At 35.8% G+C, this 27743-nt stretch overlaps 3 protein-coding genes across 3 annotated transcripts; 1 reads left to right on the plus strand and 2 right to left on the minus strand.

The window, feature by feature from the left end:
* Positions 1 to 1828: 1828 nt before the first annotated feature.
* Positions 1829 to 10032, plus strand: LOC117684704 (uncharacterized). The gene is made up of 3 exons (XM_034457926.2): positions 1829 to 1986; positions 2896 to 4087; positions 4169 to 10032. The coding sequence occupies exons 2-3, from the start codon at positions 2897 to 2899 to the stop codon at positions 5207 to 5209; spliced, it is 2232 nt and encodes a 743-aa protein (XP_034313817.2). The 5' UTR covers positions 1829 to 1986; position 2896; the 3' UTR covers positions 5210 to 10032.
* LOC105347681 (uncharacterized) lies at positions 8135 to 11317 on the minus strand. Its single transcript, XM_034457928.2, has 3 exons — positions 11156 to 11317; positions 9406 to 10192; positions 8135 to 9324 (listed from the first exon to the last, which is right to left on the minus strand). Exons 2-3 carry the CDS (start codon positions 10189 to 10191, stop codon positions 8284 to 8286), a joined length of 1827 nt encoding a protein of 608 aa, XP_034313819.2. The 5' UTR covers position 10192; positions 11156 to 11317; the 3' UTR covers positions 8135 to 8283.
* A 2568-nt stretch (positions 11318 to 13885) lies between these two features.
* LOC105319956 (zinc finger protein 91) lies at positions 13886 to 26741 on the minus strand. The gene is made up of 6 exons (XM_034457924.2): positions 26657 to 26741; positions 19571 to 19664; positions 18466 to 18616; positions 15424 to 18010; positions 14895 to 15268; positions 13886 to 14687 (listed from the first exon to the last, which is right to left on the minus strand). Exons 2-6 carry the CDS (start codon positions 19625 to 19627, stop codon positions 14014 to 14016), a joined length of 3843 nt encoding a protein of 1280 aa, XP_034313815.2. The 5' UTR covers positions 19628 to 19664; positions 26657 to 26741; the 3' UTR covers positions 13886 to 14013.
* Positions 26742 to 27743: the final 1002 nt, after the last annotated feature.

Genomic DNA, 27743 nt, shown 5'->3' on the forward strand with positions numbered 1-27743 from the left:
CCATTATGAAGAAACAACGGATGATAACTCCATTATGAAGAAGCAAGGAAAGATAACTCAATTAACTTTCACAATATGTTAACTTTGATACACAGCTTCATTCTCTTTTCTAAATACACATGAATGTGAGTTGCCAGGGTATCTGATTTCTTTCATTGAAATTCTTGAGCAAAATAAAATAACAAGACAAATATACCCCCCTCTCCCAGCCATAACACTTGCCTTACATGTAGGTGGCATGAAATATTATAAAAGATGACAGCTTAATGGGTTTTTTTTTTCTTCTAAATATGCAGTCAGATTTTATTTCGTGTCATTATACCCTTTTTAAACGCTCTCTATACATTAACACTAAATGACCATGCTTTTAGCCACACCCTGCATTAAGAATCCCAGCCCTATACACAATATGAGTGTTTTGGCCCCGTCTAGTAGGTTTTTCACAAATAGTTCTGTTTTCAAGAGAAAGAATAAAAAGCCAAGACATGTAATGATATAGTCAATTAGTTTTGTTTTGGTCATTAAAAACGTTTAGTCACATCCTTATGTTTGTAATTATTTTGTTAATACAGCATCATACTTATATTTTTGTTTAAAAAAAATACAAAGCTCTGGAAAAATTCCAGTTAATGGCTGCAGTGTACTTATGTACAAATGATTGATGTTAAAAAAAACCATGCAGACTCGAAGCCATGACAGAAACGGAATATGCTGGCTATAAATTTTTAATCCCTTTGCCATATAATAATATACCTGCATAATTATTAATGCGCGTTTAATGTAATATAACTGCAACAACTAATTTGAACAGTGCTATTGCTCTCTTCCAAAGTTTACCATAACGTATTTCCTTTGTTTCACTTTTATGAGATACGGCCAATGTTAGACTAAGTATCCATTTAATAGATCTGTTGACATTGTCAAGGTAAGAGGTTTATTGTCATTTAATTAGTACATGAATATTGAATATTACAAAGCATTAGCAGTCGAAGCCCACAACGCTTTCTCCATACCTAAAGAGTTGCACCAAATATATACATACCCTATTTATTTTTAATGGCTATTTCATATTTGCTGCGTAGTTATACCTATTTTGAAATTTATCTATGTTATTATTACGGCTAAATATTTTCCGGAAGATAACAAGATTTGCGCATTATAAATGTGGATACTTATATTTTAGCACTACAAATATTATAATGTAATTAGTAATTATATAAAATGCTTTTCAACACTTTTTATCAGTGTGTGTGTGTGTATAGATAGATAGATATATTTGTTAATTGTAATTACCGAGGAGAAAGTAAAAATTGGTGATCTTTCACTGACTTCCAACTATTAATCTTAATTAAACATGTTAAAAACCACGCCCATATCCAAGTGGATGAATATATACCGCTGTAGAAACTTTCCCGCGCCCCCCCCCCTCTCGCGTTTTACTTCTGTTTTAATACTTCTTATATGTATACTGCTGTAGTAAGATAAGTTCATTTGCACATCCTTATTTTACTATAGGTGTAATATTTCTACTAAACCCCCCCCCCCCCCCCCATCGCTAACTTTTTACAAGATCCAAAATATGCATTGGTGCAAAATTTGCGTATGTTCAAGAAAAAAGAGGGCGCAAGTGATCGAACTTTTATTAATAATAAGCAAGTAGCATCATATTTGAAAATAGGGTGGGGGGTGGGGCAATTCGATATTCCCCGCAGAGGCCTCTCGGATGGGGGGGGGGAGGACTTATCTGAAATCTTGACAAGCAAAACCCTTCTTGTGATAAGTGCTTAACAAACGTGTCCATGTAAATATTGATTAACTAATCGCGAATTAGTTCCCACATGTGTATAAATAGCTTTGTGGAGGTATTTTTTTCTATTTTCTGAAAATCACCCAATACCGAAAATGTCTGTGTACTTTCACTTTCGTTATTCCGCATTACAGATGTTCGACAGCACCAACCTGTTTGTGTACCAATTGTAGCTCAAGGTAAGTAACATAAATATTATAACAACACAAAAAGTAGTGTTATTTGTAATTATGGAATAAGAAATATAGATCAAAACATAAACCCTTTTATTATATGTTTACAATTGCAGCTTGATATCTTTCTTCACGGTGTTGGGCTTTGTTATCTTCGTTTGACCCACATTTTGTACTTCGATGGCGGTGATCCGTCACATTGTAGCAATGACAGTCTGATGGTGATAGTCCGACTTTACGTTATTATCATCCAATCAAATCTGGTTGTAACATGCCAAAATCTTAATCTTGCTTAATGTTTTTACTTAGGTCATTTTTTTATCACCCCACCACCCCCACCACGCCTAATCCCTGAGTAGGAAGAAACTTTTTTCCTTTTCTCTTGATTTTTAGTTTGACGCTTTGTATAACTATCAGTCACGTAGCATCGTTTTTGAAAGGGGGGGGTACTCGTCAAAGAAATCTCGACAAATAAAATCATGAAAATCTTAACCCACGAGTAGAAAGGGGTGGGGGGGGGGGGGGGGATGGTGGTATTAAACCTTCTCTGTCCATTTCCTTTATTTTCACTTCAGTTTTTTACATGGTTCCCAAAAAAAGCCCCCAACCTGCCCTTGCCCCCCCCCCTCCCCCAGATGCTACGTGCCTGATTAAAATGTAACGTTTTGTGTAATCAAAATGTTCATAATATCCATTCCTTATGTTCTCCGTGCTTATTGATCTATATAAGAATCTTACCAATAAGTTGAACTGACAATCTTTTTATAATGTTTTTAACTAAATTCAATGATCTATACTCAAATTCTTAATACGTTGATCAAGCAAAACAAGTATTTATGCATTTTATATCGGGTATTATGAGAGAAACACATTCCAGTTAAAAAAAAAGACAGTGTAGTGTTATTCCAATTTCAGAATGCCGCGGGGAGGTGGAAGCAGAAGCGGGAGTTATGTGGACAATGCTATGAACCGAAGACTTGGGCGAGTAGGAATGCCCCTAGGATCAATGGTAGTATCCAGAGGAAGCAGCGCATCTTCTTCCGGCGCAGGCTTTTTTGGCTCCAGCTCATCAGATAGCGGAAGGACATACGTGGACAACTCTATGAACCGGAGCCTGGGCCGAGTTGGTATGCCTGTAGGATCAATGGTAGTATCCAAAGGAAGCAGCGCATCCTCTTCCAGCGCAGGCTTTTTTGGCTCTAGCTCATCAGATAGCGGAAGGACATACGTGGACAACTCTATGAACCGGAGCCTGGGCCGAGTTGGTATGCCTGTAGGATCAATGGTAGTATCCAAAGGAAGCAGCGCATCCTCTTCCGGCGCAGGCTTTTTTGGCTCCAGCTCATCAGATAGCGGAAGGACATACGTGGACAACTCTATGAACCGGAACCTGGGCCGAGTTGGTATGCCCGTAGGATCAATGGTAGTATCCAGAGGAAGCAGCGCACCTTCTTCCGGCGCAGGCTTTTTTGGCTCCAGCTCATCAGATAGCGGAAGGACATACGTGGACAACTCTATGAATCGGAACCTTGGAAGAGTTGGGATGCCTGTTGGATCCATGCCCGTTTCCAAATCCAGTAGCGGGTCATCATCTTCATCCAAAACATATGTGGATAACGAGTACAATCGAAGACTGGGGAGGGTGGGAATGGAACATGGGTCTATGGTTGTTTCGAGAGACTCGGGGGGCGGAAGTTCCAGTGGAACAAAGCATTATGTGGACAACTCCGCCAACAGAAGTCTTGGGCGGGTCGGTCTTCCATACGGAGCGTGTGGGGAAGAAGTACGTGTTTACAAAGATAACTCCTTCAATCGAAAGTTAGGGCGTGTTGGCCTACCTATCGGAGCTGCAGTTATATCCAAATCTGGATCCCTGGAACTGAAGTTGTACGGAGATAATCCAGAAAATCGTCGCCTGGGAAGAGTAGGGTTTCCATTGGGGTCTAGACCCAAAGGTTCTTTCTCGGGATCGAAACGGACCTACTGCGACAACTATTTGAATAGACAGCTTGGAAGAGTTGGAAAGGAACTTGGAACCGAGCCCTTGACTTGTAGTAAAGAGACAGAGTGGCTTCACAAGGCATACATAAGATACAGGGAAAACCCGGTAAGAACATTTTTCACACGATAGACCTTGTTCACTTAAGAATCAGTAAAGATTATATTTGATATAATATTTTTTCTGTAGGATGAAGACATTGACTACCGGAATCTGCCTGCTCTGCCTGAGGAAGTTGAGGAGGATGCAATAGAAAAACTAATGCATCTGATAAACAGACTACAGATTGAGAAAGAATGGCGAGAAACGGAGAAACAGACCAAACCAGTTCCTAAAACATCAGATGATCTGCTGAGCTACATGGGACCAATCCTAGAATTTTCAGATATTAAACTTGGTAAGATCATTGGAAGAGGGGGTTTCGGCGTAGTACATTATGGGAAGTACAAAGATTCGGTGGTTGCTGTAAAGAAGCTGCATGTGATGCGGGTCTCTAAGCGTCGCCAGAAAGAATTCATCGACGAGGTGAATATCTTGAGTAAATTAGATAACCCATTCATCGTAAAATTCATCGGCGCTTGTACCACCACCCCGGATCTCTGCATCGTTTTGGAGTACATGCAGATGAGTTTGCACGAGGCATTGCACGTGGACTGTGCAGATCTGGCCGATTTTACAGACGGCGATCGTCTGATGATGATCACACAGACACTGACAGGCCTGGAGTATTTGCACGAGAAAAAAGTCGCCCACTGCGACATCAAGTCAAGAAACGTTCTGATTGATCACGACGGGGAGAAATTTACAGTTGCCAAGCTGACAGATTTTGGGCTGAGTATGATGAAGAACGAAACCGAAACTTCACTATCGTCCAACAGCGAACTTGTTCGTCACATCGGAACACCTCGCTATTCCTCCCCAGAAGTCCTTCGCGGGATACTGATGAATTTGGATCAGATGAAGATGAGCGACATGTACTCCTATGGGTTGGTTGTATTCGAAATAGTGTGCGAGGAAGAGCCCTTTCCCAATTTAAGCACCGCACAACTGCGCACCCAGGTAGGAGAGAAAAACATGTACCCCATATTTCCTGACGACATTCATCCAAACGTTGATCTGGCAGTCAAGCTTCTTGGCTGCTGGGATCGTAAGCCGGAGAAACGACCAACGGCAACCGACTTCCTGAAAGTTATGAACAGAATTTCTTGTGTTTACGAGACACTTGACTAGACAAAATTTTTAAAGATACACTGAAATATGCTACGTGTTCATTGCAGTACCTTCAAACCGAAAGCGTATCCCCTTAAAACCGATTATTAAAATACCCTTAAGCTTAACAACAAACTTATGTTGGCCTGCTACTCGCCGCCATTTTATTCCTCGGATCTCAACTTGAAAAAAAATCCCGTTTGTTTTGAATTTGAAAAATTGTATTTTCATAAACAGTTTGCAATGTTAGATAATCAGTTATTGTGTCTAGAAATATGTTTAGTGTGCCTTGATCAAATAATGACCACATACTGCCGAGAAATTGAACGGCATCAATCGCAAGATGGCAGTTGTATGCCTCGTAACACCGTCGGAAACCAACAGTTGATTATGCGTCTTTCCTCTCCGTGATGGAGAGAATCAATCGCGAGTTTCCGACGATGGCCTCGTAACGATTTTATGACATACATGTGTAAAAATGAAACTTTTGTTGTTTTAAATGTGGAGCGCCTTTGCTCGAAACCCAAGTTTATACACACGGTTGCTGTTAACCATAACGTGCTCGATTATTTTATAGTTGTGTGAACTTTATCATATTTACAACAAAGTGTTCTTGTTTTGTATACACAATGCTATTGATAGATATGTTACTTTGTTAACTGATATTTTAGTTTTAGTTATTTAGGCAATGATTAGTATATGTTTAGTATCATTTTATTATTATATAGAAGAATTGTATGTTTAATTCGTAGCATATAGTATAGGCAAATATGATGTTCCTTATATATATACAGAAATATAAAAGTAGTTCCGCATGGTTCAAAGGAATATTAATTTGTGCTTTACTTAGCATGTAACAATTTTTCATAAATAATGCATTTTCGCCCTAAATGTTGTTATAAATTCGGTGTATACTGACCATTTGTTGTTTTACTATGTGTCTTTCTTCATACTTTATAATCAATAAACTAATGTACCGGTATATGAAGCTTATATGCATTACTGATCTGTATAACCATAAGGAACATATTTTACAAGTTTTTTTTTTTTTATCTAAGAAGTATAATACAGATAAACAAAATTTTAAACTATTCTCGGGTTTTTAAATGACCTTGATTTTAACCTTGATGTCAATCGGCCGAGTGGACGCTTCCATTCCGGGTGATCTGATGACTCTTTGGTTGTTAGTGTATTTATTAGACTTTAGAAAAATTTAGCGGCAGTTAGAAGGAAGCTTCTTGCCCATTCGGTAGGAATGGATTTGAGGCGCCTCTAAATGAACTTTGATATTGATAAAAGTTTCAAATCACTATCTCTTATGGTTTTAGAAAAGTAGCGATAATAACTGAAGAGATGTATTTTTAAATGTCTTATGAAGTCAAATGATCTTGATCTTTATGTCAATTTGATCGGCCAAGGTTTACGCTTCCATCCCAAGTAGTCCGATGTCTCTATGATGAACAGTTCAAAAGTTATTAAGTAACTGTCAGTTGCGTTTTTTTAATTTAAATTTAGAAACTTTCAGGGGCAATAACTGCTAGAAGGGGACCTCAGGCCCTTTCGGCATGATTGGACGACCCAAGTCTCTATCGCTTATGGTTTTAGAGGAGTATTTCCTTCTCAAGACAAAATTCAAGTACGTGCACAAGTTCTCCTGTAAATACACTACCACCTCATGTTATACATATGTTATACTGATAAGCTGTAAAGCTTAAAGAAATAAAGAATTGTTTAATTGTTTGTTTAAGACATTTAATGATAAAAATTATTAGACTAATTAAATCTCAACGTGAGCCGATCCAAGGAATCTGTTTTCTATTATACCGAGTAAAATGGGTGTTTTTTAACATTAAGACCGTAATGCTGGTAGCAAGTCACTGAAATACAGCATCACCAGTTGCTGAAACGCATGGGAAAAAATGTACAGGTATATGTTTTGCCGATTACCAAATGTGTTGTTCATGAGCGTATATTTATAATATTTATATTTTATACATCTAAATCGATACGATCGGACTAAACGGTATTCTGACGATGATACACATGAAGAAAATAATAAGCCATTTATCTAAGTGTATCAAATTTATTTTGATTACTTCTTAGATAAAAAAAAATACTTGTAAAATATGTTCCTTATGGTTACTAGTATACAAAATCAGTAATGCATATAAGCTACATATACCGGTACGTTTGTTGATTACTATAAAGTATGAATAAAGACAGATAGACAAACAACAAATTATCAGTATATACCGAATTCATACAAACATTTAGCGCGAAAATACATTATTAATGAAAAATTGTTACATGCTAAGTAAAGCACAAATTAATATTCCATTTGAACCATGCGGAACTACTTTTATATCCCTCTTTATCAGGAACATCATATTTGCCTATACTTTATGCTATGAATTAAACATACAATTCTTCTATATAATTAATAAAATGATACTAAACATATACTAATCATTGCCTAAATAACTAAAACTAAAATATCAGTTAACAAAGTAACATATCTATCTTTTTAGGGAAGAATAGCATTGTGTAAACAAAACAAGAACACTTTGTTGTAAATATGATAAAGTTCACACAACTATAAAATAATCGAACACGTTATGGTTAACAGCAACCGTGTGTATAAACTTGGGTTTCGAGCAAAGGCGCTCCACATTTAAAACAACAAACGTTTCCTTTTTACACATGTATGTCATAAAATCAATACGAAGCCATCGTCAGAAACTCGATTGATTCTCTTCATCACGTAGAGGAAAAATGCATAATCAACCGTGTTTCCGACGGTGTTATTATATATATACGAGGCATACAACTGCCATCTTGCGATTGATGCCATTCAATTTCTCGGCAGTATGTTGTCATAATAATTTGATCAAGGCACACTAAACATATTTCTAGACACAATAACTGATTATCTAACTTTGCAAACAGATCCGAGGAATAAAATGGCGGCGAGTACCAGGCCAAGATAAGTTTGTAGTTAAGGGTATTCTAAAAATCGATTTTAAGGGGATATTCTTTCGGTTTGAAGGTACTGCAATGAGCATATAGCATATTTCAGTGTAACTTTGAAATTCTGTCTAGTCCAATTTCTCGTAGACACAAGAAATTCTGTTCATTACTTTCAGGAAGTCGGTTGCCGTTGGTCGTTTCTCCGGCTTACGATCCCAGCAGCCGAGAAGCTTGGCTGCCAGATGAACGTTTGGATGAATGTCGTCAGGAAATATGGGGTACATGTTTTTCTCTCCTACCTGGGTGCGCAGTTGTGCGGTGCTTAAATTGGGAAAGGGCTCTTCCTCGCACACTATTTCGAACACAACCAACCCATAGGAGTACATGTCGCTCATCTTCATCTGATCCAAATTCATCAGTTCCCCGCGAAGGACTTCTGGGGAGGAATAGCGAGGTGTTCCGATGTGACGAACAAGTTCGCTGTTTGACGATTGTGAAGTTTCGGTTTCGTTCTTCATCATACTCAGCCCAAAATCTGTCAGCTTGGCAACTGTAAATTTCTCCCCGTCGTGATCAATCAGAACGTTTCTTGACTTGATGTCGCAGTGGGCGACTTTTTTCTCGTGCAAATACTCCAGGCCTGCCAGTGTCTGTGTGATCATCATCAGACGATCGCCGTCTGTAAAATCGGCCAGATCTGCACAGTCCACGTGCAATGCCTCGTGCAAACTCATCTGCATGTACTCCAAAACGATGCAGAGATCCGGGGTGGTGGTACAAGCGCCGATGAATTTTACGATGAATGGGTTATCTAATTTACTCAAGATATTCACCTCGTCGATGAATTCTTTCTGGCGACGCTTAGAGACCCGCATCACATGCAGCTTCTTTACAGCAACCACCGAATCTTTGTACTTCCCATAATGTACTACGCCGAAACCCCCTCTTCCAATGATCTTACCAAGCTTAATATCTGAAAATTCTAGGATTGGTCCCGAGTAGCTCAGCAGATCATCTGATGTTTTAGGAACTGGTTTGGTCTGTTTCTCCGTTTCTCGCCATTCTCTCTCAATCTGTAGTCTGTTTATCAGATGCATTAGTTTTTCTATTGCATCCTCCTCAACTTCCTCAGGCAGAGCGGGCAGATTCCGGTAGTCAATGTCTTCATCCTACAGAAAAAATATTATATCAAATATAATCTTTACTGATTCTTAAGTGAACAAGGTCTATCGTGTGAAAAATGTTCTTACCGGGTTTTCCCTGTATCTTATGTATGCCTTGTGAAGCCACTCTGTCTCTTTACTACAAGTCACGGGCTCGGTTCCAAGTTCCTTTCCAACTCTTCCAAGCTGTCTATTCAAATAGTTGTCGCAGTAGGTCCGTTTCGATCCCGAGAAAGAACCTTTGGGTCTAGACCCCAATGGAAACCCTGCTCTTCCCAGGCGACGATTTTCTGGATTATCTGCGTACAACTTCAGTTCCAGGGATCCAGATTTGGATATAACTGCAGCTCCGATAGGTAGGCCAACACGCCCTAACTTTCGATTGAAGGGGTTATCTTTGTAAACACGTACTTCTTCCCCACACGCTCCGTATGGAAGACCGACCCGCCCAAGACTTCTGTTGGCGGAGTTGTCCACATAATGCTTTGTTCCACTGGAACTTCCGCCCCCCGAGTCCCTCGAGACAACCATAGACCCATGTTCCATTCCCACCCTCCCCAGTCTTCGATTGTACTCGTTATCCACATATGTTTTGGATGAAGATGATGACCCGCTACTGGATTTGGAAACGGGCATGGATCCAACAGGCATCCCAACTCTTCCAAGGTTCCGATTCATAGAGTTGTCCACGTATGTCCTTCCGCTATCTGATGAGCTGGAGCCAAAAAAGCCTGCGCCGGAAGAGGATGCGCTGCTTCCTTTGGATACTACCATTGATCCTACGGGCATACCAACTCGGCCCAGGCTTCGGTTCATAGCATTGTCCACATAACTCCTTCCACCCCCGCTTCTGCTTCCACCTCCCCGCGGCATTCTGAAATTGGAATAACACTACACTGTTTTTTTTTTTTAACTGAAATGTGTTTCTCTCATAATACCCGATATAAAATGCATAAAAACTTGTTTTGCTTGATCAACGTATTAAGAAATTGAGTATAGATACATGTAATTGAATTTAGTTAAAAACATTATAAAAGATTGTCAGTTCAACTTATTGGTAAGATTCTTATATAGATCAATAACCATTTAGTACTTAAGGAATGGATATTATGAACACTTTGATTACACAAAACGTTACATTTTAAATAGGCATGTAGCATCTGGGGGAGGAGGGGGGGGGGGGGGGGCAAGGGCAGGTTGGGGGCTTTTTTGGGGAACCATGTAAAACACTGAAGTGAAAATAAAGGAAATGGACAGAGAAGGTTTAATACCCCCCCCCCCCTTCTACTCGTGGGTTAAGATTTTCATGATTTTATTTGTCGAGATTTCTTTGACGAGTAACCCCCCCCCCCCCCCCCACACACACACACTTTCAAAAACGATGCTACGTGACTGATAGTTATCAAAGCGTCAAACTAAAAATCAAGAGAAAAGGAAAAAATGCTAAGTATGGACCCACTTTAAGAGATATGTAATAAGTTTCTTCCTACTCAGGGATTAGGCGTGGTGGGGGTGGTGGGGTGATAAAAAAATGACCTAAGTAAAAACATTAAGCAAGATTAAGATTTTGGCATGTTACAACCAGATTTGATTGGATGATAATAACGTAAAGTCGGACTATCACCATCAGACTGTCATTGCTACAATGTGACGGATCACCGCCATCGAAGTACAAAATGTGGGTCAAACGAAGATAACAAAGCCCAACACCGTGAAGTAAGATATCAAGCTGTAATTGTAAAGACATATAAAGGGTTTATGCTTTGATCTATATTTCTTATTCCATAATTACAAATAACACTACATTTTGTGCTGTTATAATATTTATGTCACTTACCTTGAGCTACAATTGGTACACAAACAGGTTGGTGCTGTCGAACATCTGTAATGCGGAATAACGAAAGTGAAAGTACACGGTGATTTTCAGAAAATAGAAAAAAAATCCTTGACAAAGCTATTTATACACCTGTAGGAACTAATTCGCGATTATTTTTTCAATATTTACATGAACACGTTAATTTAAGCACTTATCACAAGAAGGATTTTGCTTGTCAAGATTTCAGATGAAGTCCCCCCCCCCCATCCGAGAGGCCTCTGCGGGGAATATCGAATTACCCCCCCCCCCCCTTTCAAAAATGATGCTACTTGCTTATAATTAATAACAGTTCAATCACTTGCGCCCTCTTTTTTCTTGAACATACGCAAATTTTGCACTAAGTGCATATTTTGGATCTTGTAAAAAAAAGTAAGCTATGGGGGAGGGGGTGTCATTTGAGTTTTTAGTAGAAATATTACACCTATAGTAAAATAAGAAATGTGCAAATGAACTTATCTTACTACAGCAGTATACATATAAGAAGTATTAAAACAGAAGTAAAACGCGAGAGGGGGGCGCGGGAAAGTTTCTACAGCGGTATATATTCATCCACTTGGATATGGGCGTGGTTTTTAATTAAGACTAATAGTTGGAAGTCAGTGAAAGATCACCAATTTTTACTTTCTCATCGGTATTTGAAATTAACAAATATATCTATCTATCTATTTATATATATACACACACACTGATAAAAAGTGTTGAAAAGTATTTTATATAATTACTAATTACATTATAATATTTGTAGTGCTAAAATATAAGTATCCACATTTATAATTCGCAAATCTTGTTATCTTCCGGAAAATATTTAGCCGTAATAACAACATAGATAAATTTAAAAATAGGTATAACTATGCAGCAAACATGAAATAGCCGTTAAAAATAAATAGGGTATGTATATATTTGGTGCAACTCTTTAGGTATGGAGAAAGCGTTGTGGGCTTCGACTGCTAATGATTTGTAATATTCATGTACTAATTAAATGACAATAAACCTCTTACCTTGACAATGTCAACAGATCTATTAAATGGATACTTAGTCTAACATTGGCCGTATCTCACAGAAGTGAAACAAAGGAAATACGTTATGGTAAACTTTGGAAGAGAGCAACAGCACTGTTAAAATGAGTTTTTGCAGTTTTAATTACATTAAACGCGCATTAAATGACATTGTTTGTTTTAAAAATGCCGATAGTAAATTCGAGATAACAGTCAAAGTACAGCTTGGAATCCATAAAACTTGTGCTCCAATTAGCAGTTTCATTCACTGATAACAATAATTTCCGCACCTTTACTCACTTTATAAGAGTAAATATAAATAATTATGCAGGTATATTATTATATGGCAAAGGGAGTGAAAATTTATAGCCAGCATATTCCGTTTCTGTCGTGGCTTCGAGTCTGCATGGTTTTTTCAACATCAATCATTTGTACATAAGTACACTACAGCCATTAACTGGAATTTTTCCAGAGCTTTGTATATTTTTTTAAAACAAAAATATAAGTATGATGCTGTATTAACAAAATAATTACAAACATATGCATGTGACTAAACGTTTTTAATGACCAAAACAAAACTAATTGACTATATCATTACATGTATTGGCTTTTTTTTCTTTCTCTTGAAAACAGAACTATTTGTGAAAAACCTACTAGACCAGATTAACTTTTCCTGTAAAACAAGGGTACACATTTAACATTACATACACTAGTACATGTAATATACTATAAAAATAGTTGTAGGCAATACAAGCATCTTTTTCAAATACAGGATGAAGATAAAAAGCTTTTAAAAAAATTCTTGACCAAGATACAGACGTTTTATTTCTCTCATCAGTTATCAGTAAAATTTAATTTAAATGCTTTGTGGGGTCCATTTAATTTAGATATGCATAGCCGATTTTGTTTTTTACATTTGAAAAATTGCATATCTAACTGAAAATCTACTATGGTAACCAAATCAAAGACATGGAAGATTTAACATTATAATAGACCTAAATTTCCTAGCATTTCTAACTTTACTCATTCATAACCCCTCCCTCCTCCAAAACTATAGCCTCAGATACTGCCTATTCCGTACATAATTTCTTTCACAGCAGTGTTAAACTGACCCAAGTAGTTACATGTAATTAAAAATAAATATTTTCTTTATTATGTTGCAAAAGTTTGTTGCATTCAGAAACACCTCAATAATAGGGGGGAAAACCCTCTATTTCATCATCTTAAAATACAAACTACAAAAAGATCTACTTCATTACAGTATTACAATCCAATTTGAAAAGTATATTTAAAACGCTTACACAAGACACAAGATAGGGGCCAAGAAAACATATTCAGAACATTTTGTACAGGAATATAGAGGGTATAATCCTTTTAACACTATGGTGACAATTTATTTAAATAACAATTTACAAGCTGTCTTGGGCTAAAACTATCCTGTAAATATTATCATACTAGATTTTTCAGTTAATTAACAGATGAATTGAGGACAAAAATATACAGGTTACAGTTTTTATATACGGTAAACAATATTAGGTATTTACATGTACATATTTCAAATATGGTAATACAATGCTATTATTGCCTTCCAAACATTTTTAGTCAACATCATAATGATCATTTCAAAGTTAAAAAAAAGAAGATAAGATTTAGTTTGATTATATGTCAAATAATATGTGAATAAACTGCCTTGAGGTAAATTAAAATAACCATAAAACATTGACAATTCTAAATAACTTATATTACAATGTGGACAAATTTTGCATGATTTAATTCTTCGAAAAGTCAAATTGGAATAAATAGATATAACATAAACCTAATCAATTAAACCACAGTGAACTCTGAGTTTTCAGGGAGCTGAATGACAAAACACTGCATGCCGTCCTCGTCTAGCTGTGTCTTGATCTCAATGTTTTGCGGCAGCTGTTGGTCGGTACCCAGAGCTGCTCCCTGAAGAATCTGCTGCAGGACCTCGCTGTTGATCTCGATCTGCTGCTCTCCCTCTTGTACCTCCTCTTCCTGCACCTCCTGAACCTCTTGGATGACCTCAGTCACCTCCTCCTCAGAGGTGGCCATTGGAACCTCAATCTTCAACTCTTCCTGAGAATACTCCTCTGGGTCCTCCACAACCGCCTCGACTTGGACCTCTGGTTCCATGGCATCCACATTTTCAATGATAATCTCTGTCGGTCTCATCTTCTTCATGGACTGCCCCATGTTGTACCCACGCCTAGATGTGGTGTTTTCTTTGCTCTTGATCAGGTAAGAAACATCCTCCCTGATGGTGTGCGGGTCCACACCGTTGCGGCGACAGTTCTCAATGTGCTTGGTGGTGTCCATGTGGCGGTACATCTTTCCGGCCTCAGAGAAGGTCATGAAGCAGAAGTTGCACTGGAAGATTCGACTGGAAGGGTTGTGGACTCTCTTGATGTGACTGTTGAGGGTTCCCACACTGGAACAGGCATAGTCACACTGGGTGCACTTGTGGGGCTTTTGACCTGTAGACAATCATACATAAAACATCAAATACAGTCTCAAAGATCAGATATCTCAAAGAAACAAAGCTAGGTACAAACATGAAATTAAAAACTTGGTTTTTTAACTACCTCTTTCCAATTAAATATTAGAGGGATTTTTAGAGCCAAAAATTTTTATATCTGCAATTTCTAAAAGGAAATTTTATTATAACATTTTAACAAGGTTACCTGTGTGAATAGCCAAATGCCGCTTGTACTGATGGAGCACAGCAAACCTGCGGCTACAGTACTGACAGGTGTAGTGATGGATTTTCTTCTCAATAGCCAGCTCGGGATGGGTGGCCACCAAATGGATCTTGTAGCCCTCCATTGTCCAGCTCTTGTGCTCACAGACTTCACAGTCAATGGTGTTCTCTCTGTGGGAATAGCTATGTTTTTGGAGCTGACTCTTTGTTCGGAATCCCTTTCCACAGATGTCACAAGACACTGGTCGCTCATTGCAGTGCTGGAAACGAACGTGTTGGTTCAGAAGTGTGCGCAGGGCGTACTTCTTGTTGCAGATGTCGCACTCAAATGGACGCACTGTACTGTGCTTCAATCTCCTGCAAAACAATAACAACGATAAATGCAAACACCTATCAACTAGAAATACAAATGTAACACAAGTAGACTTTTAGCATTAACTCAAGTTAGTTTTTAGAAGGTACATGTTTTTCTCTTTTAAGGTTACAGCACATATTATAATACATGTACTTACACATGGGTATTGAGGTTAGACTTAGTGTTGAAAGTGTTTCCACAGTGGTCACACACAAGCTTCTTCTTTGGCCTGTGGTTGGAGACATGAAGGATGAAATCATCCACAGTGTTGTAAACCTTGTGACATCTTGCACATGCAAACTTCTCTGAGTCGTCTGTTGCCTTACGGTGAGTGTTGATGACATGTTCATGACTTTCTTTCATGTGCTCCAGGAGGTCAACTTTGGACACGTACGGTGTGTCGCATATTTTACAGGTATCCAGGTCCGACTTTGGTTTAGCTACCCCGTCCCCCTCATGCTTGTCGCTGACGTGCTTTGTCATGTAACGCTTCAGCTTGAACTTTTGAGGACAATGTGGACACTCAAAAGGGAAGTCATCCGAATGGTGAAGCAGATGGTGGTTCCTCAAAGTGTAAGGATAATTAAATCGCTTGTTGCAAATTTTGCAGACCAGGGATTCATCATCATGGATCTTCATATGAGCATCATATGTTTCTTGAGTGTTCAGGATTTTCAAACACAGACGGCATTGAAGTGGATTTACATTCTTTTCCTCCACCATATTCTCTTCAGGACTGTGACTAGTCAAGATGTGAAGCTTGCAAAAGCTTTTTTCTAAGAATGTGAGGTCACATTGTGGACAGAGAAAGGCTCCAGTTTCATTCATATGAGTGTTTTCATGTTCTTGTAGTTCTTCTTTTGATGGGAAAACCTCCTTGCAAAAAATACAAGTTGTCTGAATTCTTATTTCCTCTTCACTCAGAGGTTGAGGTGTTACACTATCAGGGTCAACATTACAAATGGACTCATGCTCTATGAATGCCTTACGACCACTGAACTTGAGCTTGCACTTTTCACATTCAAAGGCGTTAAGTTTTTTGTGAGTATCTCTAAGGTGATTACCAAGCTTGAAGTTAGTGGAGAAGCGTACATCACATATGTAACATTGGTAAGTCCCCTCAAGCATTTCGTCATGAGTTTTCATGTGTTTGATAATTGCTGTACGCATTCTCATAGCCTTGCTGCAAAGAAGGCATCTGTACCAAACTTTATTATTAACTATTGTTTCCTCACATCGTCCTTCTAATAAGTGCTGGTTGGATACTCTCTGTAGTGGAATGCTGATATTGCCATCCTTTTTCTTTTTTCTGCCTGGAGTTGTTAGCAAGACTCCATCTACTTCAACACTGTCATTAAACATTGACTTTCTTTTAATACCTCTTGCTGAAAGTCGTTGACCTTTTAGAGTACTTTTACGAGTCTTGTGGTCAAAATCTTCATCTCCAGAAATCTTGAAATCTTCATCCGATTCATGGACATCCTCTGATTCTGATACTTTATACTCTTCATCGTCCTCTTGAATTTCCTCTATTATGTTAGGTTTGAATTCCTCTTCATCTTGAAATATTTTCTCCTCCTTTTTTCCAACAGTTTCTGTTTCCATTTCTTCAATAGCTGCAGTTTCTTCTCCTTCCCTATTTTCTCCAGCATTGTTAGTTCCGGGCTGATTTTCTTGGCTATTGTTGTCACTTTCTGCATTCCCATCTCCGTTTTCTTCAGATGTTGTAGCAGCTCCTTGAGCAGTTGGCTTTTCTGACGCCGCCTTTTTTGGACTTTCTGGCATGATGCTTGTACTTTCTATTTCTAGAAGTCTACTTGACTTCTTGGACTTCCTCCCAGATCTTGTTGTACATACAACCTCTTGATCACCTACTGAATCTGCTGTCTTGGCAGGGGTTGTGGTCACCGACTCACTCACATCTTCTGCCTCCTTCTCTTTCTCAGTTTCTACTTCCTCCTCTTGGTATGCCATGTTATGGGATTTTCTCATGTGAACACCAATTGAACGTCTTAGGTTGAATCCTTTTTGACACACCCTACAGACAAATGCAAAGTCTTCCTTAGGACTTGATGATTCCTTTTCTTTTTCTAGTTTTGCATCTGCATTTTTCTCTTCGTTTCCTTCTGAATTTAAATTCAAAGCCTCTTGACTGCTCTTCATCTTTTCTGTAACTTTTCTGATCCTCTGAGAGGTTCTGGGGGTGTCTGATGCCCTAGGTGTACTAGTTTTTGACCCCGACTGTTTGGCAGATTTAGTGCTATGTTCTCTGTCCATGTGTATCTCCAACATTTCTATAGATGGGAAAGTTTCTTTACATTCTGGACAGTCTGACGGTATGTAGGGAGTCATCTTAATTTGAATGGAGGCATTGTAATCTTTGTTATGCATGGTCTTCATGTGATTGTATATGTATCGCTTCACACTGAAGGGCCTGTCACATTCTGGACAGTGGTAGTTTATTCTCTCATGAATCTGCATGTGCTGCTTAAGGTACTCATCTGTCTTGAAAATCTGAGAACATTTATCACACTTAACCCCCATCTTTTCCTCAATTTCCACTTTTCGTCTGATTGAGTGTTTAATTTTATTGGAACCCCCTGGTGTTTTCTTCTCCATTTTCCAGTCTTCATCTTTATCATCTTCCACCTCTTCTGTTATGTCATCCTCTATTTTTGCTGTGGTGGCCTCCTCTGTGCTCTCTGAGGAGATGACAACAACACCTGACTCTGATGAATAAGTCTCTGAGAAAGAAAACATGGTGCATTTTCATTAACACTTTACAAAAGTTTAATTAAATTTACACATATATTATCATTTGTGGTGATTAATGCATACCTTCATAAAATCATCACACACATGTATACAACTTTAACAGAACTGATCAGTTTTAGAAAAAACATTTTAGATACTATATATTTGTCAATATTATAAAAGAATCTTAATACATGTAATATAAACATTAAGTTAGTCACCTACAATTGCAATATACTGTATTTGACATGTGCAATATTCAATGAAAATGAGATTGAACAAAAAAATGAACCAATTTTGTTTAGCACCATTCTTAGGGTGTTATGTAATCATTATAAATGAACTTGATTTAGCTATAAAAAAATGTGAAACAAAACACACAATCAAATGTATTATGTTGACAGTGTCATTAGATTCTTTTCTCTTTGTAATTCTGTTCACATACCAACACAGAACTTGTAGAACTCAAGAAGCAGTTCTCTTTTGCTATCCAAGAACTTCTTCCCCAGATCAGTTCCAAAGTATGTTGTTTCCTTGGTATTTAGGTTGTTGCTGACATAAAATATATCATTTCCCTTCTCAACAGCTTTTTGCACCTGTGTTGAAGATATAAAAAGTATATTATAATAGAAACATGTACATTCTACTGTAACATACAGGATCACATACTGAGACGAAAAATTATAAGAACAATATATTAAGCTGTTCTCTTTAATCTAGTAAAGATCTCATCAAGAAAAACATTGGGAAGGGCATTCAAACATTTTATTTCATCCTCTCCATCAAATAATTATATATTTTGTTACATGTATATATTTTTTTTTTGAATCAGTAGAGCTAAATCATACAGACAATTCATAAACAAGCATGCTCTTTGCTATATATGTACATGTATATGCAATATCTAACCAGAGACATAAATAACAGAGATTGGCAGCTGATCGAAATCTCACGAAATCCTGTGGTCCCTACTGTAAAGTGTTCCCAGTTTAAATCAGTATATATTTCTAATAAACAATTATATCGAAATATAAACAGCTAAAACCTATTACCAACACATTCAAAATATTATATTTTCATGAGTTTATGTCATATAAACAATATTAAAAGAGGAGTTTTAGGAAGCAGTTGGCTTCCCGTTGTCAGAGATTTCGCCGATGCTTTATAGCTGGCCAATACATTTTCTATATATTAATCTTATTTTTCAATTTTTTGTTTCAAAAATGTCTAAAACCTATGCATACTTTTCATTAAAATAATATACTTTTGGTTTAAGATAATTATCTCAGTTCACTAAAATGTAGTTATCAAAGTAATGTTGGTCCCGTACCATTTTTCAACAACAAAACACACTAATGGCAGAGTTGCCAATCTCTGTTATTTATGTCTCTGATCTACCGGTAACTATGAAATGCTACACAATAAAAATTATTTGTAACTGTGAACAAAATCCCAGATTCTGTAATTGTAAACAATGGCGCAAAAGCTTTATATTTCAGCATGCCATTCAACAAAAAATTTTTGAATGTCACCACAAATATTACTCTTACCATATAATGGGCATCCTCCGAAAGAGAGGTATATGTTTGCGTCTCTGCATCAACCATCCTTTTGCCGTTATATATCCCAAATCATATCATAGCTCTGTAATAACAAAGAAATACTCTATTTAAAACAATAATAATTTAATGATTATGAATAATTCATCTTACAGTTTGCTGTCAAAATACAGTATAGTTTGCTGTCAAATGGTTGAAAAAATAAATGAAGGAAAAAAAAAGTTTTTTTTCTTCATTTCAAAATGAAGGAAAAAAAGTTTTTTTTTTTGGTACCCTACAACAGAGACATAAAAAAACTAATCTCAGTGAGATTTGTCGAGACTGAAAATTTTTGACGAACATCTCTTCATCAGAAATTTTCAGTCTCAACGAATCTCACTGAGATGAATAAATAACATATCTATGTCTCTGCTTGCTTAACAGCGACACCAGAATGATCGAAAATTTCACAAACTTTGGAGATGCAAAGTTGCAAAGAAATTATAGCTGGTAGCTTGCCGAATGGATTAATATAAAAGATTATATTCCATTCTAGATTTCTATTTCCTTTACTAATTACAATTTTCTATAAGTATAATGATACATTCAAGAATCATTTCCCATTGGAAGTAATTTAATTAACTTATGTGGAAATTATCCCATATTAAGAATGTAACAAAACCTGATTTACAACAATAAAACATGCAATATCAGTGGGCTCCTAATATTATTGTGGGCTTGTATAACTTGAAAAATTGGGATCCCACATGGCCCCTGGGTTTGAAAATGTTATTTGCAACCCTCTTGGTCTTCCTTGTATAGATTAACAAAATCGAGGAAATTTGAAAAAAGAAAAATCAAGATCGTACTTGAAAATGAAACACAATAAATCCTTTAAAAATTCAAATAATTTGTCTTCATTTTGTTGTTTTAAATATAACGTTTGCAGCTTTAACTTTGAAGAATTAAAATTTGGGTCATACTAAAACACGCCTGCCGACGCCTGCCGGGGAAAACACGCCTGCCGAGAGAAAACCGCACGCCTGCCATTTACCTGATGGATTATTTTAATATTTTTTTTGATATTTTATTTAACTTAACTAAATTAAGTATCATAATAACAAAAAGTTGACTTTATATTGATTATTTAGCACAAAATTAGCAAAAATGTTCAATGTTGGTAAAGATAGATAACTCTTACGTAGAATTCATACGCCTGCCGAGGAAATCTAGACGCCTGCCGTTTATTTGATGGATTATTTTACTTTTTTCTTTGATATTTTATTTCTATTAACTAAATAGATGATAATAGAAATCAAAAGTTGATTTTATATTAATTAATTAACACAAAATAAGTAAAAATCGAGTAAGCTGATCGCTCTTACGAAGAAATCATACGCCTGCCGAGGAAATCTAGACGCCTGCCGTTTATTTGATGGATTATTTTACTTTTTTCTTTGATATTTTATTTCTTTTAACTAAATAGATGATAATAGAAATCAAAAGTTGATTTTATATTAATTAATTAACACGAAATAAGTAAAAATCGAGTAAGCTGATCGCTCTTACGAAGAAATCATACGCCTGCCAAGAAAATGTATACGCCTGCCGTTTATTTGATGGATTATTTTTATTATTTCTTTGATATTTTAGTTTACTTAGCTTAATAATTGATAACAGAAATAAAAAGTTTACTTTAAATTCGTTAATTAACACAAAATTGGTAAAAATCGGTAAAATAGATAACTCTTACGCAGAATGCAAACGCCCGCCGAGAAGAGTACACGCCTGCCGCTTTACCTGCTGGTGGATGACTTTAAATTTTTTTATTTATATTTAATGTTTTGTAACTTGATAAATGATCAGATTAAATGAAAATTAACCACATTTTTAAATTAACACAACATGAGAAAAAAACATGGGTAAATATACGCGGAATCCATACGCCTGCCGTTTACCTGAATGATTTAATATTTTTCTTACGTTAGTATTTTATTTTACTGTACTAAATAGCAAGCATAGATAAAAAGGAAAAAAATTGCGAAGGGCTTAAAAATAAAGGGAAAACTCTTATGTAGAAATCTTACGACTGTCGATTTAATATGCACGCTTGCCATTTTATTTATGTCATTTTTATTTGTATAAATTAATTTATGAATTACTTAAGATTGCTATATATAGACTTAACATTTTGCCTTATAATTATGTTCAAAACTTTACTTATTGCTGCTATTGATTCATCATATTATATGAAGTCGGGTGATACGAGTATGATATAATACATGTATGTATGTCATCCCTTTTAAGGTTGACAAAGTTTTGTTTTCTATCAGAATTTAATATTTTGATTGCGCCTGTCACAGAAGCTTTTTATGATAGATATACAGGGTAAGATTTATCAACACGTCTATAGATATAAAACACCCAAGGAATATACATGTGTACGCTTTTACGCTTGTCGAATACCTATATTATTGCATTTAATGATTTTTTTCATCATTTTTTTTTCTTCAGTCAGCTGTGTACATGATCATAGAATAAGAATGAAATAAAACTGTCTGTGAAGTAAAGAGGGATACTATTAATCAATATCATAACTGTTCGCTTAACGCAAAAAAATTAGATTTTAATGATATTAAAACGTAACACGAAACGTGTGCATCAAGTATATTTTTTTCCGGGGGAGGGGGATTAGCATTTAGGTTTGTCCGGGGGGGGGGGGTGGTGTCGAGGCAAATATTTGGTAATTTTACTAGTATGTAAAAAAATATTTTCCAAGGGAGGTGGGGACTCCGTCACCCCAACTTCCGTAAGAAATTTGTGTTTTACCGGGGGGGGGGGGTAACTCTACCCACCTCCCCCTGAGTAGATCCACTCATGAAAAGAATGAGTGAAAATCATTTACAAAGCCAAAGAAAAATTCTTAGATCTACCCCCCAAAAATTAATGAATGGTGACTGATATAAATATTTGATGGGCGTTAATGAGTTATACTAACATTGTTATTGTTAGCAAGAACATTGATATTGAAATATCCTAATCTACGACAGCTTACTGATCACAAGGACCGATCTATGATACTGTTCCACGATCTCATGGTCTATAGACCAATCCTGTTTAAAGTTTTTCTAAATACTGGATAAAAAATCGTGTTTTAAAAATGTTAACCAACAGAAATTGTGTTTTCCTATACAAAAGCGTCGGAACTGGGGGGGGGGGGCACTTTCAATTTGCTTCCGACGCCACTGCTATATATGGAAACCCTTATGAGAAAGGAGAGGGCTTTAGAAATGTGGCGTGTACATACGTGTATATAGTTGTTTGCGTGTTAAAGGAAGAAAATAAGCTGTTTTCTTGCATCTCTATCTCTCTCCCTCTATCTTTGTCTCCTCTCCTTCTTTCACTTCCTCTCTCTCTCTCTCCTCTCTCCGTCTTTTCCATCCACTGCCCTCTCTTTCTTTCTCTCTTCATTAACGGAAACAATTCAAATATCAAGAGAAAAAATAATAATAAATGTAGTTGCACCTGCGTTCAACTGTTCTAGTACATGTATTTTTCAATAAAAAAAATTCAATAAAAATATGGAGAAAACTGCAGCGAGTCGGTAAGCGTAAGACATTCACATTCCAAATGTTCGACATCTGAACGTGGTGTTTTTTTTCGGTTTTAATTTATTTCATGAGTAAAAATTTTCTGAGTCAAAAATGAACCCGATATTCTATGGAGATCGGTTGTCTTTGAACTTAATGAACGTAAAATATCTTCCCGACAATTTTTATATTAATCAACCATACTGACTATAATTAATCGTAGGTCGTGGAGGTTTTGATAAAAAAAGAAAAGAAAGAATAATGCATGCATTCGTAATTATTGATTCTTCAATGTATATGTTACATTAAAGTTTTAAAATTCAGAGAATTTAAAACTATCTATAATGTTACATTAAAGTTTTAAAATTCAGAGAATTTAAAACTATCTTTAACAAGTTATAGACAGTTTTAAATTCTCTGAATTTTAAAACTTTAATGTAACATATATAATCATACCATACGGCTTACAATATCATTCACTTCACTATCCCTCAAACGGTTACACTCACAGTTTTGTAAATAAAAAAACGGGACCACAATCTGAACATGCACATACAAATTAATGTATTTTTATCTCATTTTATTATAAATCATGTACGAATAACAAAATAATTTACTCATTATGTTCTTTGCTATAATATTTTGGGCGAATCGGGGTTAGGGCTACATATCCAAAGATAACTAATGATCGTTGCTCTACTGATACACGTGTATACATACACGTGTTAGTTTCTTGTGTATTCTGTGTGAATTGAACGGGTTTTTGTCTCTTAAGAAACAATAGACCTTACCTACCTGTATATTGGAAGACGACCGTGAAGCACATACCTTGTACACAAGCCCCCTTCTCTCTCTCTCTCTCTCTCTCTCTCTCTCTCTCTCATGTGTTTTAGGTGACTGAGAAAAATAGTTATGAACGAGTCGATCTTCTTAAGTATGGATACTATGTATAGCCTTTGAACTTATACCTACTTATCAGTAAGTAAAAGACGCGATCACCCGTGGGTATCCGACGATGTATATCCTCGAGAAGCTTATAAAATATACAGAAAAACAAAACTTATTTTGTAGGGGAAATTATCATTCATTATTATTTACGAGACAGTCCAGGCTTATATAATAACCAAGAATATTTACATGATTTGAATCACTTTACAACGTTAAACCAGGGTTCTTTTTTTTCTCCATTAAAAACTGAGACCATAAATCGTAAAATTTTAACCCGGTCACATTTTCATCAGCTTGGGAAAATGAAACGAACTTAATACTGAATGATAGCCTCAAAATAAAGCATATACTGGACATGAAGCTGCAATAATTATACCAGTATATTGATTGTGAATATTGAATCAACCTACAGAGTTCTGCTTTGATTTGGTAATTGCATGCTCTATAAGTCTGCTTTTTATCTTCTACGAACAGAATAAGTCATCACTGGAAGGTTAAGCGTGTATTGGGTTTCAAAAGTCTATAGTGGGGTATGATTGAGTCTATGTTAGATTTTCTTGTTAGAAAAAGCCGGTTTTTTTTAATATTCAAACTGATACCCCCATACCCCTCTTTCCCTTGAATGGATAATTATCCGCTACACTGATATCATGCAATGTAAATTTTTGCTACAGGCTTATGAATGTCCTGTACATGTAAATATTTGATTTTAAAAACGCAGCGAAACAGAATCAGAATCTAGAGATTTAGATATAGTTTGGTGAACTAGGCAGTGAATGTCTTGAGATGAAAAAGTTTTCAAGATGTAAACAGTTACAAACATTGTACAGAACTAATTGTGTACGAAATTGTAAATGCACTTTGCTTAAAAAGTCTAACCTTTCCCCATATACATTTACTAGAATTAATAATTTAGGAGCATAACTATTTATAAAATCTGGAATGCTTACACAATTTAAGTACGCTAGCCTGTTTGTTTAAGAAATACATTATGTAGCCTTCATACACGGATAAAGGTTATGCCAGTCCACTTCTCTAAAGAAATGAAATTGTCGAATTGCATCTTTTGAATTAATTGAGTTGGTGTAAATATTAATTTCCATTACATGTCTTGAATTTTGTATTTACATGTTCACCCAACACAGTATTTACAGTTTGACTCCATACGTATTTCTGAACTTAGTATAACAGTGCATTAATTATATATGTTCACATCAGTATACTTTCCTTCTTATATCAGACACCTCTTTTAGATCGTATGAATATATAACATAAAATATTTTGATTATACGTAAAATACATGCATAATTTAAGGGTTCTTCGAAAAACTAGAGACCATCTTTAATCTTAAAATTCGAGCAGAGACATACAAAAGTCATGTACATGTATATTATAACAGTATACATATGTCCCTGATTCGAGTTTGTAATATATCTTTAATTAATTGCAACAAAAGAATAAGGGTATGAAAACACTAATACAGTATAACGATAACTATGTAAAAAGCTGAAGTTTTTCAAGAAATAAAAATAAAAGACATGGATAAATGATTAAATCAGCAGGCTTACAACTCAGTGTCTCGGCAGGCGTAAGCAGGGTAAGAACTCTTTGTCTTCTTTACAGAATTTGAACATTTTTAATAATATTTTTCATTAAACAGCAAATACAAAATAACCTTTTATTTCTTTGATCATGTATTTAGTTAGGAAACATTAAATATCCAAGAAAAAAAATTATCAGATAAACGGCAGGCGTATAGAATTTCTCGGCAGGCGTTTGCATTCTGCGTAAGAGTTATCTATTTTACCGATTTTTACCAATTTTGTGTTAATTAACGAATTTAAAGTAAACTTTTTATTTCTGTTATCAATTATTAAGCTAAGTAAACTAAAATATCAAAGAAATAATAAAAATAATCCATCAAATAAACGGCAGGCGTATACATTTTCTTGGCAGGCGTATGATTTCTTCGTAAGAGCGATCAGCTTACTCGATTTTTACTTATTTCGTGTTAATTAATTAATATAAAATCAACTTTTGATTTCTATTATCATCTATTTAGTTAAAAGAAATAAAATATCAAAGAAAAAAGTAAAATAATCCATCAAATAAACGGCAGGCGTCTAGATTTCCTCGGCAGGCGTATGAATTCTACGTAAGAGTTATCTATCTTTACCAACATTGAACATTTTTGCTAATTTTGTGCTAAATAATCAATATAAAGTCAACTTTTTGTTATTATGATACTTAATTTAGTTAAGTTAAATAAAATATCAAAGAAAATATTAAAATAATCCATCAGGTAAACGGCAGGCGTGCGGTTTTCTCTCGGCAGGCGTGTTTTCCCCGGCAGGCGTCGGCAGGCGTGTTTTAGTATGACCGTTAAAATTTTGCGTTCCCGCCGCCATTTCTTGTCCTCATTCGTATTAGCGGGATAGGAATAACAGAAGTTTTCTTACTGCATCATTGAAACATGAACAATTTACTAATTTAGTGAAATCGTTCAGCACATTAAAAAATGTTTAGCAGAGATAAAAAATATACAAATGCCTTTACTCACAATTAATTACACCCAAAAACTTCTTTCCATAAGAATGACCCAAAATGGCGAGAATGCCGAGACCAAAACGCGACCGGATATACAAAAATAGTAAAAATAAAATTTTCACGACGAATGTGAAATATCCGGATTTTTTAAATATTTATCAACATGCTTGTGAGCAAAAAAAGAAAATACAGTTGTGTATAATAAACATTATTTAAGATAATCATAAAACAAAAGATAAATATTTAGGGAATTATGAATTCATAATAATCAATACATGTATGATGAACAATAATTATACATGTTTTGTCATGATATCTATAGCCTTTGGTATGGTAGCTAGTACAATGAATAACAATTAGATCTTATATAATATGTACTGTCTAGTACAATAACACTGATCAAAGTCAACTGTTATTATATATGTTCAAACACACATACACTTCAAATTACCAGTCCAGATTACGTACTGCATATGGTACTCATTAGAATTTAACCAGCTGCATCTGGGTCGAATCATGGTACAGTTCCAAAAGTATTTATTATCTCAAATTGTGCCTGACATTAACATTACAAGTTGATTATATCCCAAAATGCTCTTTTTTTTTTAAGGAAAGACTTTTAAAATTAAGCTTTATTCCTTACCATAATTATTTCTGTGATGAACATTAATTAACTCTCATTAAGGCCTGCATTCCTGAGGATCATATACATGTAGTTTGAATTAAGTGAATCTGAATCCATTGTCATGCATGTGTACGGAAATGTGTGAAAAAGCTTTGATATCACTGACTATTTGATTTCAGAAAATAATTTTTTCAAACTGATTTTCACACATGTATTTCCAATATATCTCCCCATTCATTGATATATAAGGTACTTGAAATCTGGCTCCTCATGGCCTGTTCCAAATTTGTTGAAAATGGCTCAATAGTTAATTCTAATGAAGTGGACGAAATGTGTTAGGCAGATAATGACAAAAATGCCTACTTCTGAAACCAAATAATTTTTTACCTAATTGCTCAGGTAAGCTAAAAAGTTCATAGATTAAAAAAGGGCAGTCTGTTATGATGAATGACAGATCATCAGAAAAGCTAACGGT

The sequence above is a fragment of the Magallana gigas genome, chromosome 7 (assembly GCF_963853765.1).
Source record: "Magallana gigas chromosome 7, xbMagGiga1.1, whole genome shotgun sequence".
Lineage (NCBI taxonomy): Eukaryota > Metazoa > Mollusca > Bivalvia > Ostreida > Ostreidae > Magallana > Magallana gigas.

Excerpts from the sequence above, each read along its gene's own strand:
- LOC117684704 (XM_034457926.2), top strand. The coding sequence starts at position 2,897 with ATGCCGCGGGGAGGTGGAAGCAGAAGCGGGAGTTATGTGGACAATGCT. Across the intron at positions 4,088-4,168 it reads TAAGATACAGGGAAAACCCG|GATGAAGACATTGACTACCG; the intron begins GTAAGAACATTT and ends TTTTTTCTGTAG.
- LOC105347681 (XM_034457928.2), bottom strand. The coding sequence starts at position 10,191 with ATGCCGCGGGGAGGTGGAAGCAGAAGCGGGGGTGGAAGGAGTTATGTG. Across the intron at positions 9,325-9,405 it reads TAAGATACAGGGAAAACCCG|GATGAAGACATTGACTACCG; the intron begins GTAAGAACATTT and ends TTTTTTCTGTAG.
- LOC105319956 (XM_034457924.2), bottom strand. The coding sequence starts at position 19,627 with ATGGTTGATGCAGAGACGCAAACATATACCTCTCTTTCGGAGGATGCC. Across the intron at positions 18,011-18,465 it reads GTTCTACAAGTTCTGTGTTG|AGACTTATTCATCAGAGTCA; the intron begins GTATGTGAACAG and ends TTTCTTTCTCAG. Across the intron at positions 15,269-15,423 it reads TCTAACCTCAATACCCATGT|GAGATTGAAGCACAGTACAG; the intron begins GTAAGTACATGT and ends ATTGTTTTGCAG.